This window comes from Triplophysa rosa, linkage group LG15 (assembly GCF_024868665.1).
Source record: "Triplophysa rosa linkage group LG15, Trosa_1v2, whole genome shotgun sequence".
Taxonomy (NCBI): Eukaryota; Metazoa; Chordata; class Actinopteri; order Cypriniformes; family Nemacheilidae; genus Triplophysa; species Triplophysa rosa.
Window position 1 is genome coordinate 21,729,453 of NC_079904.1, and position 16,195 is coordinate 21,745,647.

The following is a 16,195-nucleotide window of genomic DNA, read 5'->3' on the forward strand; positions in this document are numbered from 1 at the left end:
ATGCACAACTGACATAAAGGAAATTTACTTTTAATACTCGAGTACTTTTAAAAGCAAGTACTTCTGTACTTTTACTCAAGTAAGAATCTGTCTTTACAACTTTTACTTGTAGTGCAGTAATATTTGACCAGTAGTATCTGTACTTTCACTCAAGTAAGGAAGTTGTGTACTTCGTCCACCTCTGTTGGTTACTAACATTCTTCAAAACATCTTTTGTGTTCTGAAAAAGAAAGAAGTCTTACAGGTTTAAAATAAGAGGGTGAGTAAACGATGACAAAATTTACCTTTAATGTAATCCAATGGTTTTATTTTTCATGCTTGTTTTTACACACAAATGTTAGGTTACTTGCCAAATTATGCAAACACAATATAAACTTAAGAGTTGAAAAACCACATACATTTGCCTAACTGAAATCAAAAGCTTTCAGATCTCGATCCCCTGTGACACTACCACCAGCATTCCCTATACATTAAGGTTTATTTTTGTTCTTTTCAACTTGTGCTGCGAAAGCACACTCGCAGCAGTTTTTAAAACTTTCATCTGAAATCCAAACAAACATAAAAATGAACAATCACGCAGTGAGGTTTCTTTTGCAACCATGTAGATCTTTATTTGTGAAAAAGTACAATACATTGTCCTTACAAATAAGCGTATGAAAGAAATGAAAGAACATAGCAAGGCCGTCGAAGGCGTTCTATAGAAGTGAATCTGTGCTGTGACAGTGCTCCTGGGTCGGCAGATTTACTCGTACACAAATCCCCAGTTAACACAGACCAACAAGACAAAACGTGTCTCTGACCGAATCGGCAAAACAGAGTAAGAAAAGTTTTCAAATTGAACGAAATCACTCGTCGGACCCAATAGACATCATTACAGGTAACATTACAGGTAAATTCAAATTAAATGTCTCGCATCCACAACCTCAAAATCAGGTGAACGGTAATAAGTCGACGTGCCATTTTACCGATGTTAGTCGCATCATTCAAAATGCACTTTTGATTCCACATTAGGAAAAAACAGCATTTTAATAGGACAACCAAGCACATAAAACTGTCATTATTTATCATTTAGATTTCAATGAATATATATATAATATATATATATACACACACCCACCATCTAAATTAACAGCCAGCACTGGTCAGTTGGCTGAGATCACTGGAATCAGAGCATGCTGGGAAAACTAGCTATCCCACTCCTTACAACAACCCGAACCAATGCCAAAGGCAAAAAATGACGCGAACGCTAATCTCAGCCTGATCTGGTTCAATGCATTTCTCACGTCAGATCAGCGTCGTCATTAATTCACGCTGCTTCAATGCATCTCCTCCACCTACTACCATCTAACACCTTCAGCTCTGTACAATATGATGGACCGACTGTACCCTGGAATAAAACGACAAGCCTCTTTATTGATTTACCAACAAAAAAAGAAAAAAGCAAAGCGTCATTGTCTTTAAGGTCGAACAAAGGGGTGTGGTTGATTTACAAAGCATGTGCACCTAATCACACGAACACAATTATGAATCACATTGAGAGGTTGTCGGGTGTGACTTTTTTTTGCATTGTATCGGGAAGGGGGAGGAAGGGAGAGGGCACAGGGAAGTTTGTGGAAGAACAGAGCTGCCCCCTTGTGGAGAGCCGCGTCGCACGTGGCCGGAACGCGACCAAACGTTGGCCTCCTGAGTACGAGAAGCAGAGGACTGCGGTTCTATCTGCTGAGTCTCAGCTTGATAGAGTTCTTCACCACAGGGATGGGGTTCGCCGGGAGAATCGGAACGTCCGACAGATCCGCATTGGCTGTTTTCTGAAAGAACATCATCACATAACTGTTTGATGAAGTAGAGAGACTATATTGTTGATTTAAATATAATAAAACATCCAAAATAAAATGTCTTTTATAATTCATTAAGATAGTAGTATTAAGGGCATAGTTCACGTCAAAATGAAAATTCTGTCATTATTTACTCACCCTCTTGACATTTCAAACCTGTATGACTGACTTTCTTCTGAAGAACACAAAAGAGGATATTTTGTAGAGTGTTGGTAACAGAAAACTGTCGGTCCCCATTGACTGGTTTTGTGTCCATACAATAGAAGTCGATGGGGACCAACTGGACCAAATTGGTTTTTGCTTACAGAATTTCTTCTTCTTTCGTGTTTTGCAGAAGAAAGAAAATCACACAGGTTTAAAATGAGTAAATGATGACTTGAGAATTTTCATTTTAGGGTGAACTGTCGCTTTAAGTGCGCTGGTTGCGCCTTTGTACTGTTTTTAGCTTTTAGTTGAGGACAGAAACGTTTCTTGACGTTTTGGCAAGGCAACAATAATGACATAAAAATCAACGGTCCTCACCTGGGTGGGAGGCATCTTCTCTGCTGTGTTCATCTCCTAAGCGGGACCGGAAATGACATCAGAATTGACCCATGCACCCATCAAAGTATCAATGTTAAATACAATGTTATTCTAATTAGTAGAATTCTTCAGATTTTTGAGTGTTTATTTACCGTTACTTCAGCCTCCATTGTGGGTTCAGCCTCTGAAGGATCCATTTCACCCGTCTGCGCAAACACAATAACAATACAGCAATGATAAATAAACACTATCTGTATTTTCACAATGTCCATAGCTTAAACTCTCTACAAATTCAATTACAAAAGAGGATAAACTGGAAACAAAATGTAGTGAAGAGAGCTTATAAAGAAGGAATTACCACTGGATCCACTGCTAAGTGGCAGTTAGCATCACCAGAGGACTCTTCTTCTAGTACTGAGTGCTGGAAAAGATGAATTCATCCATTAGGGAACTTTGAACATCTTGAAAAATTACAATCTAAAGGTCCAATGTATGAAATTTAGCAGCATCTAGTGGACTGGTTGCGAATTGCAACCAACGGCTAACTCCACCCCTCCCTTTCGAAACACTACGGTGGCTGACACAGGACAAAAACGTTGCCACGTTTTTGCTTCTTCGCCCAAGGAGGAGATAACGTATTTACAAAACGCGCTCTGTAGAACAGTTTGTTTAGGGATACTGTAGAAACAAAATGGTGAATGAATTCAATGAAAGGGGACCCGCGGTGTATGTAGATAGAAATAGCTCATTCTAAGGTAATAAAAACATATCCCTTCATTATGTAAGCTCTTTATACACCTCTGAAGTTATAGTTATGTATATTATATTGCATTTCTGTCAATAGATCCCCTAAAAAATTACACATTGGACCTTTAATAAACTCGTTATTTAAAAAGTCTAGGTAGAGGCCAGGCCCAAAATTGACAACACAATTTAAACGTATAAAATTGAGGAGAATAATTCGATCGAAATACATTATAATTTCTGCTTTAAAAATTCACGTATGTTTCATTAGGGACTAAACACTCCTGCTTTACAGCACATTGTTTGGAGAACATTAAAAATACTTTCTCCATAAAAATAATAACAGAACCAGAAATAGAGACCCATTCTTTCCAGATGTACAAGTACTATGTCCCTAAAATGAAAATAAATAGCATGTTAGAAAATGAGAGTGTTGCCTTACGTCCTCTGCTTTGGCTTCCGCAGACAACTTATTCTCGAGGGGTGAGTCGGGTCTCTCCTCAGCGGGTTCAGCTGATAAACACGGACTCGACTGAGGGTTCTGCTCTACACCATCCTCCACTTTGGGTTTCTTGCTTGCAGTGCCCACGTTGCTATCCCCTAAAATAAAATAAAACAACAACAGTTCAGAAAATGTCCACCATTTCTTCGCTCTCATTCAAAACCCATAAAGAACACACAAGCGCCGAAGAAAAAATCTACAAGTTTGAGGTGTGTAAATGACAAAATATGATTATTAATTGGTTAAATGTACAAAAAACGAACAATTCCGAGCAGCATTAACGGCAAGTTGTTACAAATCTGTATACATTTTATTGTTCCACTAAACACAAAAAAAGATTTTTGGAAGAATGTTTGTAAGCAGTTCTGGGGCACCATTGACTACTATAGTAAGAAACCAAACTACTATGGCAGTCAATGGTGCCCCAGAACTGTTTGGTTTTCCACGTTTTTCCAAACATCTTCGTGTGTGTTCAATAGGGGTGTAACGATACACTCAGCTCACGATTCGGTATATATCTCAATATTTTGAACAAAATTAAAAATTCAAACAACATTTATTTTCAAAATATTAATAATTTCAGTAACTTATTTTGTTGCACATACAACTTAATAAAGAATTTTAACATTTTACTGAAAATTAGAATTAAGATCAGTGTCAATTTTGACAGCAAATTTTGATTTAGTTTTAGTCATAGTCTTTTGACTCACTAGAATTAAACATATCGTAAAATATCCCCATCTCTCTACGATGCACATCGTAACATTTTTGCATCGCGAAATATCGTAATACGAAGTATCGTTACACCCCTAGTGTTCAACAAACAAATTTATACAGATTTGTAAAAACTTGAGGCTGAGTAAATAATGACAGATTTTTATTTACGGGAGACCTGTCCCTTTAAGACTTGGATAAACATACCAACAGCTGGGTCTGTGCTTCCACTCAAAACATCCGTTTTACCCTGCGACTCTGAGGCGGTTGACACGGTGGAGCTACAGTCAGAGAAAAAAATCATCATTAAGATTTCTCAAAAGTTATGGAATTGAACAGGTTCACAGGTTAAGTGAACAGATGAGACGAGGGAGATGTTTTTACCCCTGAGGACTGGTGGCACGGGCACACCTGGCAGTTGAAGCTCCAGTGGGGGACGGCACTGACATGCTGTTGTCGCTGTCAACCGATAGATCGAGACTGCCCTCATTCATCGCACGCAGGCCATCAGACAAATGCTAAAGGAAACTCAGTAATGTTAGCATTGCATTGGAATTTTTATAATGTATAAAAACCTCAAGATTACACTTCTGAAAACCTGTTTTAAACGGATAGTTCACCCAAAAATGAAAATTCTTTCATCATTTATTCACCCTCGTGTCATTTCAAACCTGTACGAGTTTCTTTCTTCTGCAGAACACAAAATGAGATAATTTAAAGAAGGCTAGTAACCGAACATCACTGACCCCCATTGACTTTCATTGCATGGAAACAAAACCACAGAGACATTTCTCAAAATATCTCCTTTTGCGTTCCATAAAATAAAGAGTCACATACAGGTTTTGAATGACACGCTGACAAAATTGTCATTTTGGGGTGAACTATGCCTTAGATATAGTTATGACGCTTGCCTTTCTCTTGCCCCTGGGAATGGCAACTTTGGGCAGCAGCTGATGAAGTTGTTTTCTCTTCACATGCATGGCTGTGATTTTCATGTCCTGTTCAAACATCTTACTGGTGATGGCCTGTCTGTAAACTACAGATATTCAGAAACAACACATGATCATTAATAAACCTGAATATTATAGATAAAAATATAAAACCATCCATTAAAGTGTGCGTTGGAACTATATTCCTGTGAAATAATAATGTCATTAGCGAACCACAAAAACGTTGATGATGATGGTGGGATGCCAAGAAAAATGTCTTACCCGTGTCTGTGAAAGACTGGATGTCAAACGTCAGGTCCACGTTAAGATTTTCTGATCCCTCCATTTTCTTGAACACAATCCCTATTACCCACATGGTAGTGAACTCCTCCCTGTACACAAATAAAGAACAGACTCGCGTAAAGAAACCCTGATCCACCTTTTGAATCCCTTCCTTATGTGCTTAAGTGTCAATAAAGGCATCCGGACTCACTTGTCATTTCCCTCTTTTGGTCCCGGGAACGACTGCGGATTAACGTGGGCGAGCGTAATGAACTCGTTCTTCTCCAGGCTTCCCACCAGGATTCGGATCTTTGACTCCACGAGGCCCACCCTGTCGGGCAGAACACACGTTTAGTCGTAATCCCGCCACATTGCAAGTGACGCAGGGGACACGCGCACAACACTGATCCCACAAAGAGCGGAAGATATAACAGGAAACTCTACTCACCATTCTAAGTGCTGCTTCTCTGTCTGTGCGCTTGCTAGCAACACTATATAATGCCTTGGGACATAAAAGACAGAACAACGCCATTACATCTTTTAGTCTACAGTTAATCATTCAGACCCGGCAAAACCTACAGGGCCGACCCGCCCCATCTCAATGACAGCGTACTGTACAGTACCACACCCCTCCACAGACACATACATACGGAGTCATACACACTTGGGACATTTGAGATCATTCAAATCCTCTTTTCTCTGAAACTCCGAAGATCGACAGGTTCAGAAATTGTTTTAAAGGGACAGTTCAACCAAAAATGAAAGTTCTGTCATGATTTACTCACCCTCGGGTAGTTCCAAACCTGTATCGATTTCTTTGTTCTGCTAAACACAAAGGAAAATATTTGGAAGGATAACCAAGCAGATCTCATCCCCCATTGACTCCCATAGTATTTATTTTCCCTACTATGACAGTAAACGGGGATGAGATTTGTTTGGTTACTGACATTCTTCCAAATATCTTCCTTTGTGTTTAGCAGAACAAAGAAATCGATACAGGTTTGGAACTACCCGAGGGCGAGTAAATCATGACAGAATTTTCGTTTTTGAATGGAGAATCCCTTAAATGCCGTTGGATTATGTCGGCTCTTATTGTCATACACTGCAAAAGAAAAAAATGTGCATTTGCCTTGAAGAAAAAAAAAAGATCAATCGACTAAGAGAAAGTGAGGTGGAAAATACATTGTGATTGGGAATTTTGTTTTTGCAGTGTAAAACACAAACTCCATCATAGAAGATAATAAAGGGATAGTTCAGCCAAAAATAAAATCACTTGTAAATCGATTATTTACACTCATATCATTCAAAACCTGTACATGACTCAATTTCGATTGAAAATGAAGGAAAATATTCTGAAAACAGTTTTGGTGGTTTAGTGACCATACAATGAAAGTCAATGGGGGTCAGTGTTGTTTGTTCTACCAAATATCCTTCGTGTTCTGCAGAAGACAGTAAGTCACACAGGTTCGGAATGACATGAGGGTTTCGCAATCTCAAAACTTAAGTTTTACATGCACACCACGATCCGGTACTAAAACACCAATTTGAATACAACTTTCCATTTCAACAGCACAATGCCATAAATACTTTCATACTTCTATGAATAGGAATAGTGATACATTCCGCATTTTGAACACAAAGCACGTTATTTTTCTCAGATGTACTTGTGGCTTTCTTTACGGCGCAGCACACACGCGATATTGATTGGGTGCTTGTATGGACAGAATGAATGTTTCAAACCTTTCTGTACATTTAAACTCAAGTGTGTCAATTCACAAAGAGAGTTTTACACATTCCTGTGACCTACTGGAATCTAATGCTGCTATGTTGGAATGTATAGATAATGTTTTGATAGCTCCAAAGCCAATTTGCTTTTTACATTTTACAGACATCATCATGGCTTGGTTGTAGTAGTCTTCGTTTACAAGGCCGGATGAAGTATTCTGGCATCAAAAATATGTTTTCGTCTTATAGAAATAAATAGGAGCGATAATGAATCCTAAGCGATATTGTCCACACAGTCACTGCAACCCTGTGTGTAGAACGATTGTTCAAAGGGGTAAATAAAAACCCACCTAAAGAATTGAGCATCATGTTTTTTTTAGAAAGCTGGATCTTCAATAAACAAATGGCAGCCACACAAAAGAAAAAATGGTGACTGGCAAAACATCAAGCAATGTGAATTTGAACCTCCTTAATAAAAATAGAAAAAAATAGCGCGAAAAGATAGAACTTCACAACGCTAATCTCAAATAAAAGAACAAACACATACAGACTAACTGCTAAACATTGAGGGGAAATTGAACATAAAATTATGAATGCTATAAAAACACAGACTAACAAGAAATACATTGTACGAATTGTGAACTAAAACATTTTATTTTTGAATTGAATACAAATTAATATGGCACAGGAAAACCAGTAAAAACCTTTTAAATCAAGCAATATTCAACTAAAATACCTACCTTTGAAAATGTTATAAATGTACCATCTCAACAAAGTGTTACGTACATTTCAAGCATACTCTACAATTTTGTTTAGCCAGACTATTACACACAAATTTTAAGGCATTGTTTTGTACTCCATATCAATAGACTGCTAGTATGCAAAATTCTGCTTTTATTTCAAACTGATTGTACCGATTACATAACAGTATCAGAATGAATGTGGGTGCGGTTTTGAAAAAGAAATCTTTATTGAAACGATTTGATCTCACCATGTGTGTCCAACAGGATAAGCAGCTTAATACATACTTGTATTTCTGAAAGAAGTTTGGTGCTTCAAATAGTTTGGACCAATCTGCTTTATTCAGCAATATTTCATCGGTGATGGCGAGACCTGTGGAGAATTAAACAATCAAGATATGCGAGTCAAACGACAATGAACTTTAAACCATCTTGATTCAAAAGAAAAGAAAACTGGCGTTATTCTCTCTCCCGCATGTCCTCCTAAACTGGTGAGAATTTCTTGAGTGTTCTATCAAACGGACTGAAATGGTGAAATAATGATTTTTCAAGCAGAGATGCACCAATACTAAATTTCTCCACCTATACCTATTATTCAGAGCGATATCTGACGGTACTGATTCTGAAGATTAAATGAATATTTCTTAACTTTCTGAATGTTATTAATTCAGATACTATTGAACATCAAACTGGTGATGTTTCTTAACTTTTTCTATATACGGAGCACAAATTCATTGCATTTTCCTGCTCTCTTTTGATGGACAGGATATATCGGCTCTGGTCATCCGCTGTTTTTAGACTATCGGTCGATAGAAATTGCATTTGTCGACCGATACTGATTATCGGCCGATATATCGGTCATCGGTGCATCTCTAATTTCAAGCTGTGACAAAGATTTTAATTAAGATTTTATATGCTTTTAGAAGACAGCAAGCATGCTATTTTAATAGGCCTTGCGTGTCATTTTCTGAGCTTGATGTCAGTTTAGTGAGTCTAGATGGCTATAATGTGTCTGCGCTGACAGGTTTCACTTCAAGCTTACATTTCTAAAATGGCAAGAAAACTCCCTTTAAATAAATCACATGTGCGCGTTGCGACGTTACATTACATTTACCTAAGTTGACATGATATGAGGATGAGTAAATAATGCCAGAATTTTCTGATTTAAGTCAACTATGACTTCTAAGAGACTGTGTGTCTGAAGATGTTCGGAAATGAGACTGACCACGCTTGAACTCTTCCACCATGATGGCTCGGGTGGACGCTGAGACGTTGTAGGTGGAGTTTTGCTGAGGATAGGCTGGTGTAATGATCGGCATGAGGTGGTACCGGTCACTAGGGGTCACCTAAAAAGTAACAAAAAAAATAAGAGGCTAGATAAATAATGACACAGTCATATAGACAAAATCTGAGAGCAAACTTAAAAAATTATGCTAGACAAATTAAATATCACATTGACATAATTGAATATCTGTTCAAAATACTAAATGTGTGGCATCAGTCCGATGTTTAAGAAACTTCAAATATTTGAGGAAAAAAATGATATTGTTAAGTAATAATTAAACATTCTTTAAATTGGTTTTTAACCAGATTATTGCTTTATTTTACTTGCACTAAACCACTGTTTGTTTAAAATGATTTACATCCATAAACAATAAGTACAACTAAAGTACCCTCGGATCCCAGACTGGCAGGTTGAGATTGCAGTCTTCAGGCTGTTTCAGAAGAACTGGGTTTGGCCATTCCCTATAACAGCGAGAGAGAAACGGGTTCAAACACAAGTCTGACTCTCTTTTACGCATTACCAAATTGCTTTCAACCGGATATGCTTAGTTTGTGGAACTCACCACTTTGAGAAAACCAAGAAGAACTTATGGACCAGGGTGGCGGCCACAGCGTTGGGGTAAAGTTGGCAGGTTCTTGCAACCAGCATGGCCCACGACACGCCGCCCAGAAAACCCAAGATGTTCGAGTAGATATTGTGACCTGTAAGAGTTTCAAATAGTGTCTGACGTTCAAAACGCAAAAACGTAAACACGGCAAAATCCGGCTTACAATTAGAAATGTCCATTTATTTCGGTCAAAGGTCACATTCAGTTTTCACAAGTGTCCACTGCACATCTCGACTGAAGCATCACATGCAAGCCAAACAATTTTGATGAGGAACAATGAGCGGCGTTGTTTCTTTGAACAAACTAACAGCCCACAGCAGGTCATGAAAGGTCACTCCGGGGCTTGTTTTCACGCTGGCAGTTCCAGTGACGCATTTAACCAAAAACAAAATACAAAAAAGCTGACGGAAAGCGTCTACTCACGTTTGGCCCACAGTTTGATGGCTCGGAGAGTCAGTCTGAAGTTCTCTATGTTGGGCACAAGATGTAGAATCTCATCCGTCACTCTGCAACCTAATGTGACACGATAGATACGTGTCAATATATGTTCGAAAAAGTGTAACAAGAACACCAAAGAACAATAAATATGCAAACAAGATCCACTGAACTGAAATAAAATAATACAAACAATTACCGTTCAAACTTCGAATGCAGCGAATGTCCAGGTTTCTTAATAAGCTGTCGTCTCGCAAATCCAGGTTTTCTGGAATGGTTTGCAGCGCCAGTCGGGCAAACAGTATGTCAATCTGCCACAAACATATCCATATATTACAAAAAAATATTTAAAAAAAAAATTGACTAAAATTTCATGTAATAGTACACACCGAATAAACTGGAACAATCTTTTTTTATTATTGTTGGATGAAATATTCCTTTAAGATAATGTTCACTGTATATTTATAATGATGATGTTTGACGAGTGTTGCTTTTTTAAATGCACGTTATAAACGATTCAATCTCGTAGAGATTTTACATCGAGCAGTACTTCCTACGGATCAAAGAGCTGTGTTTCACGAAGAAGAGCAGTGCATAAAACACAGAATCGACCTAGACAGGTATAATTAGTGTGAATCGTGATGTACATCGTCACAGCCCTACTGCCAAGCATCCCTCCTTAAGTTCCAAGAAAAACTGTTTTGAGTGTGAATAAATCAACTTGAAAAATACCTCAATGCTATCAAAGCACAGCTTTATCACAGGAACAAACGCTTCCTCCACCGCCTGAAGGTGAAAAGTCACAGTTAGACGAAAAGCAGCAGAGACTGAAAGAACAGTATGGACACGATGCTAATATGTGGAATATACCCTCAAGTCTTTGACTTCTTCCTGCTCCTTTAATTTCTCATAAAAGGAGGAAAAGAAGTCTATTCTTTCCACATGACGGGGAGTGACGCACAGAGCATCGATATCAGCACCTATACACGTAGACATATTTACAGATATTTATATAATACACTATAAACGTCTGTCTATATACCTCCACTGGTCTATAAATTATACTATAGTTATTATTATAACTTACCCTTGGTATGAACTCCAAGCCTATAGGATCCGAATGTGAAGATTTTTCCGCCAACGTTGTCAATCACCGCAGCTGGAATATTCTATACATGTAAAACACCAGTCAGTATCGATCCTACATTTATATATTACTGTTATTTTATATAAAAGAAAAATAAGCATACCTTAACTTCACTGACTTCACAGATCCACTCCTTAACCAGCGTATTTAATTTTCCAAGCACTAGAATTCTACAGGGAGGGAAAGTACACAATTGTATGCTATACAGTAGGCATGGATAGGGAGGCACAAGATTAAAAAAAAGTAATGCAAAGTTCAATTTGCAATACACTGTACAATATACATTACAGTTCGAATTGTATTAATATTTAGCAAACTATAAAATATCATATCCGATATACATGTTTCACGTAATTTTACTAAAAGTTTGCATCCAAAAAGTACAATCCAGATAACCTCGGACTCAACTACATGTGACGCATAAACATACATGTGACTCATTAAAGTGACACACGCACTTACCTCCGCTGCAGCTCCAGCTCTTCCTCAAAGACTCCGAAAGGTCGGAGCGTCTCCGTCAGCTTCCGGGTGAGCACGACATCGGCCTCTTTCGGCTGTGCCAGGCTGATGGGAGATGTGATCCCATAGTGCTTCGGGGTCTGCTGGGCCGTTTGCACCTGATTGGTGATTGGACTGTGAAAAACACAAATATTTCCTTTCAGACTCTGCAATACCTGGGAGAATTTTAACATCAGGTCAGCAAATGCTGCAACAGTTTTCTCATTTATGGCTATGATTACAGGCCGCATCTAATTCTTCAAAACATCTGTTCAGTTTCATAAAAGATATATGTCAAGGTGAGCAAATAACAATATTATAATAGAACGTATTGCAATAATGTATCGTTCAATGGTATTGAAAATTGTAAGGTATATCAGCCAATTTATGCCACTGAGAATTTTATGAAAAAAACAATTTTGAACTTAAAACAACCCAAAAGGCAGTGACCTCAACAATTAAAGGTAGATATTTACAGTTACAGCTTGGGTTTATTTATTATTTAAGTTAAATTGTGTACATATATTTCCCATTTAGTATTTTTCAGTGATCGAACAAAAACACAAACTCGGGATGAAAGACAAAATAGTCAGGGACGATAAAAAATCAAGACACGGTTTTAAAAATCACAATATTATCGTGACGCAGATATTGATCGAATCGACTGATCCCTTTCTTGCATTTATCTCCGCAAGACACGGTAACTTACAACAACATAATTGTTTGTCCAGACTGTTTTTTTTCCATTGTTTACGACGCAAAGGTCATGGGTTCAATTACAGCGATCACAATAAAAAGACATAAAAGTGTTATGTGTTCATGTCCACACGGGCGTCTGTGCACTCGCAGGTTTTTTAACCCTTGTGCAATGATCGACACATTTTAAGGCGTGAAAAGTAGTTCCCACTTTTTTTTTTAAAGCGTTTCTGGACGTCCTGTTGCGCTCGCTCAATCTAATCGCGTTTTAACGCGTCACGTGAGAGTAGCGTTAACATTTTTCACTGACCAACATCAGCACGATGTATACAGCTGATCTCCATCTCTAAATAAAGAATACGCCCAATAAATGCAATATATAAATCATATACGTTATACATGCAAGCCGGCGTGCTTACTGCAATCTGAATCTTCTGTTGGGTCGTTTTATCTCATTACCAGTGACATACGGATTAGTTAAAACAAACACACGGCAACTAGTTCAACAACGTAAGTGTTTTTGTGAACATGTAACGTTAACGTTAGTCTGGACTGATTCGTGACATTAGGCCGCAGACCTGGCGTTTACACTAATCACATCCGCGTTAAAACTCCGGCGACATACTTACAAAGGCATTCTGAAAACCTTCGGTTTATGAAATGCTGAGAAGCATGTTATATTCCGCCATTGTTTTCCTGCTTGCCGTGAATTGTTATGAACCCATTAAAGTTGTTTCTTTTGTTTGAGCTAACATGGCGCTCCGGTAACAACGGCTTCCAATTGGAACGGGAAGTGACGCCATGACGCACGCCGTGCTGACGCATGAGTGTTGTTTTTTAACGTGAAACTCGTGCCATCTATTGGACACGTAGCGTATACCTAACTAAATTGAACAAAAACATATTTTTTACTGTGGACGTTATAAATGAAACATTTAACTACACACATTTTAGTATCTATAAAGTGCCCAGACAGGTATCCCTTTATAAAAGACACGGTTTTTTTTACACTGGTATCTAATATAATGTGACTTAGATTTTCATCTGATTCAATGAATAATTACAATTGCATAAATAACATTGTGAGATTAATGCTTTAAATATAAAATTAAATGTTAAAGGCAAATCATAGTGAAAGTAAAACCGCCAGCAGGTGGCAGCAAGTTATTAGGTTAGCCATTCATTCAACCTATTCTTTTAAAAAGACAAGAAGCAAGTGAATAGGCTTGTTCGACTTGATGCGGCGCCGCAAGATCCGACAGGCGGATGACATCAAAGTACCGCGAGAGCCATTCGAAAACCCATAAAATGTTTGGTTTCGAATCGCTCTCGCGGTACTTTGATGTCATCCGCCAGTCGGATCTTGCGGCGCCGCATGAAGTCGAACAAGACTAATGTGTTTACTGTAAACACACCCACACGACACAAATGTGTTACATAACATCGTGTTATGTGGACTTTATGATGTCATAGGATACACGGTCTCAGGCTATAGAGCACTGTGTTTAGATATTAGAGTCAGGATAAGAACGCTGAAGCACCATCATTCTCACTCTATCCCTCTATCATTCTATCATTCTCACTCTATCCCTCTATCATTCTATCATTCTCACTCTATCATTCTATCATTCTCACTCTATACCTCTATCATTCTATCATTCTCACTCTATCNGGTCAAACCCAGCAAATCCAGCAGCATTTCTATTGTCAAGGGCCGGCTTACCAATGACAGGTTCTGTATAAAGGGTGAGCCCATACCAACGGTCACGGAAAAGCCCATCAAAAGCCTTGGACGGTGGTACACCGCAGACCTTAAAGACGCCGAACAGTTGGAACAACTCAGGCAAGAGACAGCCAGTGGACTCAAGAAAATCAATAATACAGCTCTTCCTGGGAAGCTGAAACTCTGGTGCTTCCAATTTGGCTTGTTACCACGCCTGATGTGACCAATTTCAATGTATGAGCTCACGGTGTCTCACGCCGAGAACCTGGAGAGATTGGTGAGTACACAAGTGAGGAAATGGTCTGGGCTACCAAGATGCCTTAGCAACATAGGGCTGTACGGGAATGGAGGTTTCTCTCTTCCCATTTCAAACCTTGTGGAGGAATATTAATGCACCAAAACAAGGTTAGAGATGACGCTCAAAGAATCCTGTGATCCCTGTGAAGAGATACTGCTCCAACGGTAGCGACAGGGTGGAAATGGAACCCAATAGTGGTAGGAGATGCAAAGGCAGCCCTCAGACATAAGGACATCCTGGGACAAGTTCAACATGGCAGAGAGGGACTTGGTTTGGCATCAACCACACCCACATGGTGAAAAGCGACACCAAAGGAACAGCGTCACCTTGTAGTGGAGGAGGTTCGGGGTCAAGAGGAAGCAAGTAGATGCGCCAGAGCGGTCTCTGAAGCCCAGCAAAGCTGTTGGATGAGGTGGGAAGGCATTGAACAGCGCAAAATCACTTGGAGTGAGCTGTGGAGTATGGAAACAGGCTAAGTTTTATCATAAGAGCTACACATGATGTGCTGCCCTCACCAACAAATCTGCATGTTTGGTGTGGACAGGATCCAGCCTGCCACCTATGTGCAGCTCCAGCAAACCTTAAACATATTCTTGTGGGTTGTAAGAAGAGCTTGACACAGGAGAGATACACATGGCGCTACAATCAAGTAAAGTGCTTGGCTTTAGCAGTAGAGACCAAGAGAGTGGCAGCAAATGCCATCCCCCAAAACGCCCAGGCTAACTCGCTAAAAAGGACGCAATATGGGCTGCCAAATGACCACGTAATAAAATGGTGTTGTGTGTTGGAATGTTACGCCATACGGAACCGGGGGCACTGAGCATGCATTAACGGTGCCAGTGGGGCTAGAACAGCCTTAGCCAATGGGTTGGCGTGTATGGTTGCGTTGATTTTTGGTAATGTGTTGTAATGTTATGCCATACGGGACCGGGGTCACTGAGCACGGGCAGGGCAGTAATAGGACTAGGTGTTGGCTGAGATTGTCTTGTGATAAAGGGCCGAAACACCCAATGAGGCTGAGGTGCACAACTGAAGCAAAGGGCATTATCAGCAACACCTCACCAAAAGGCATCTTTCACCCAGGATAATGGATGTGATGAAAGTGGGACACACAACTCATGAGATGTCTCTCTGATAATGGTAAGGAAAGGTAAGTATGCTATGTATTTCTATAATCATTTATCCCCCAAACAAAGAGGATGCCTACCAGACGAAACAATGAAACCTCAGACCTCCTTGATATTCTTGACTGCTTCCCCCTGTCATGCATAATGCGTGGGAAATGTCCTATTGTGCAATTCAACTGTGCTGAAATAGTGGGATTATAACACCTAGTCCTATTAAGAGAATCCAAAGTTTTATATTATTTATTGGAATGAATTAAAAGAGCCGTTTCATGTCACTTAACTAAGGTAGGTTTATATAGTATATAAAGTAATTAGTAATAAGTAATTCGATACTTTTTGAAGAGAGTAATTTGTACAGTAATCGAATTACACTACTGAATATGTAA

General features: G+C 39.0%; 1 protein-coding gene across 1 annotated transcript; it reads right to left on the reverse strand.

The window, feature by feature from the left end:
* Positions 1-585: 585 nt before the first annotated feature.
* Positions 586-13,465, reverse strand: papola (poly(A) polymerase alpha). Its single transcript, XM_057353028.1, has 23 exons — positions 13,291-13,465; positions 11,930-12,100; positions 11,571-11,637; positions 11,408-11,489; positions 11,191-11,300; positions 11,053-11,106; positions 10,520-10,631; positions 10,309-10,398; positions 9,841-9,979; positions 9,667-9,739; positions 9,219-9,339; positions 8,282-8,366; positions 5,977-6,030; positions 5,740-5,859; positions 5,529-5,638; positions 5,229-5,353; positions 4,702-4,835; positions 4,525-4,598; positions 3,544-3,701; positions 2,716-2,778; positions 2,510-2,563; positions 2,358-2,393; positions 586-1,808 (listed from the first exon to the last, which is right to left on the reverse strand). Exons 1-23 carry the CDS (start codon positions 13,296-13,298, stop codon positions 1,713-1,715), a joined length of 2,136 nt encoding a protein of 711 aa, XP_057209011.1. The 5' UTR covers positions 13,299-13,465; the 3' UTR covers positions 586-1,712.
* Between the last annotated feature and the right edge of the window lie 2,730 nt (positions 13,466-16,195).

Excerpts from the sequence above, each read along its gene's own strand:
- papola (XM_057353028.1), bottom strand. Across the intron at positions 10,632-11,052 it reads TGTGCTTTGATAGCATTGAG|ATTGACATACTGTTTGCCCG; the intron begins GTATTTTTCAAG and ends TGTTTGTGGCAG. Across the intron at positions 1,809-2,357 it reads AGAAGATGCCTCCCACCCAG|AAAACAGCCAATGCGGATCT; the intron begins GTGAGGACCGTT and ends ATGTTCTTTCAG.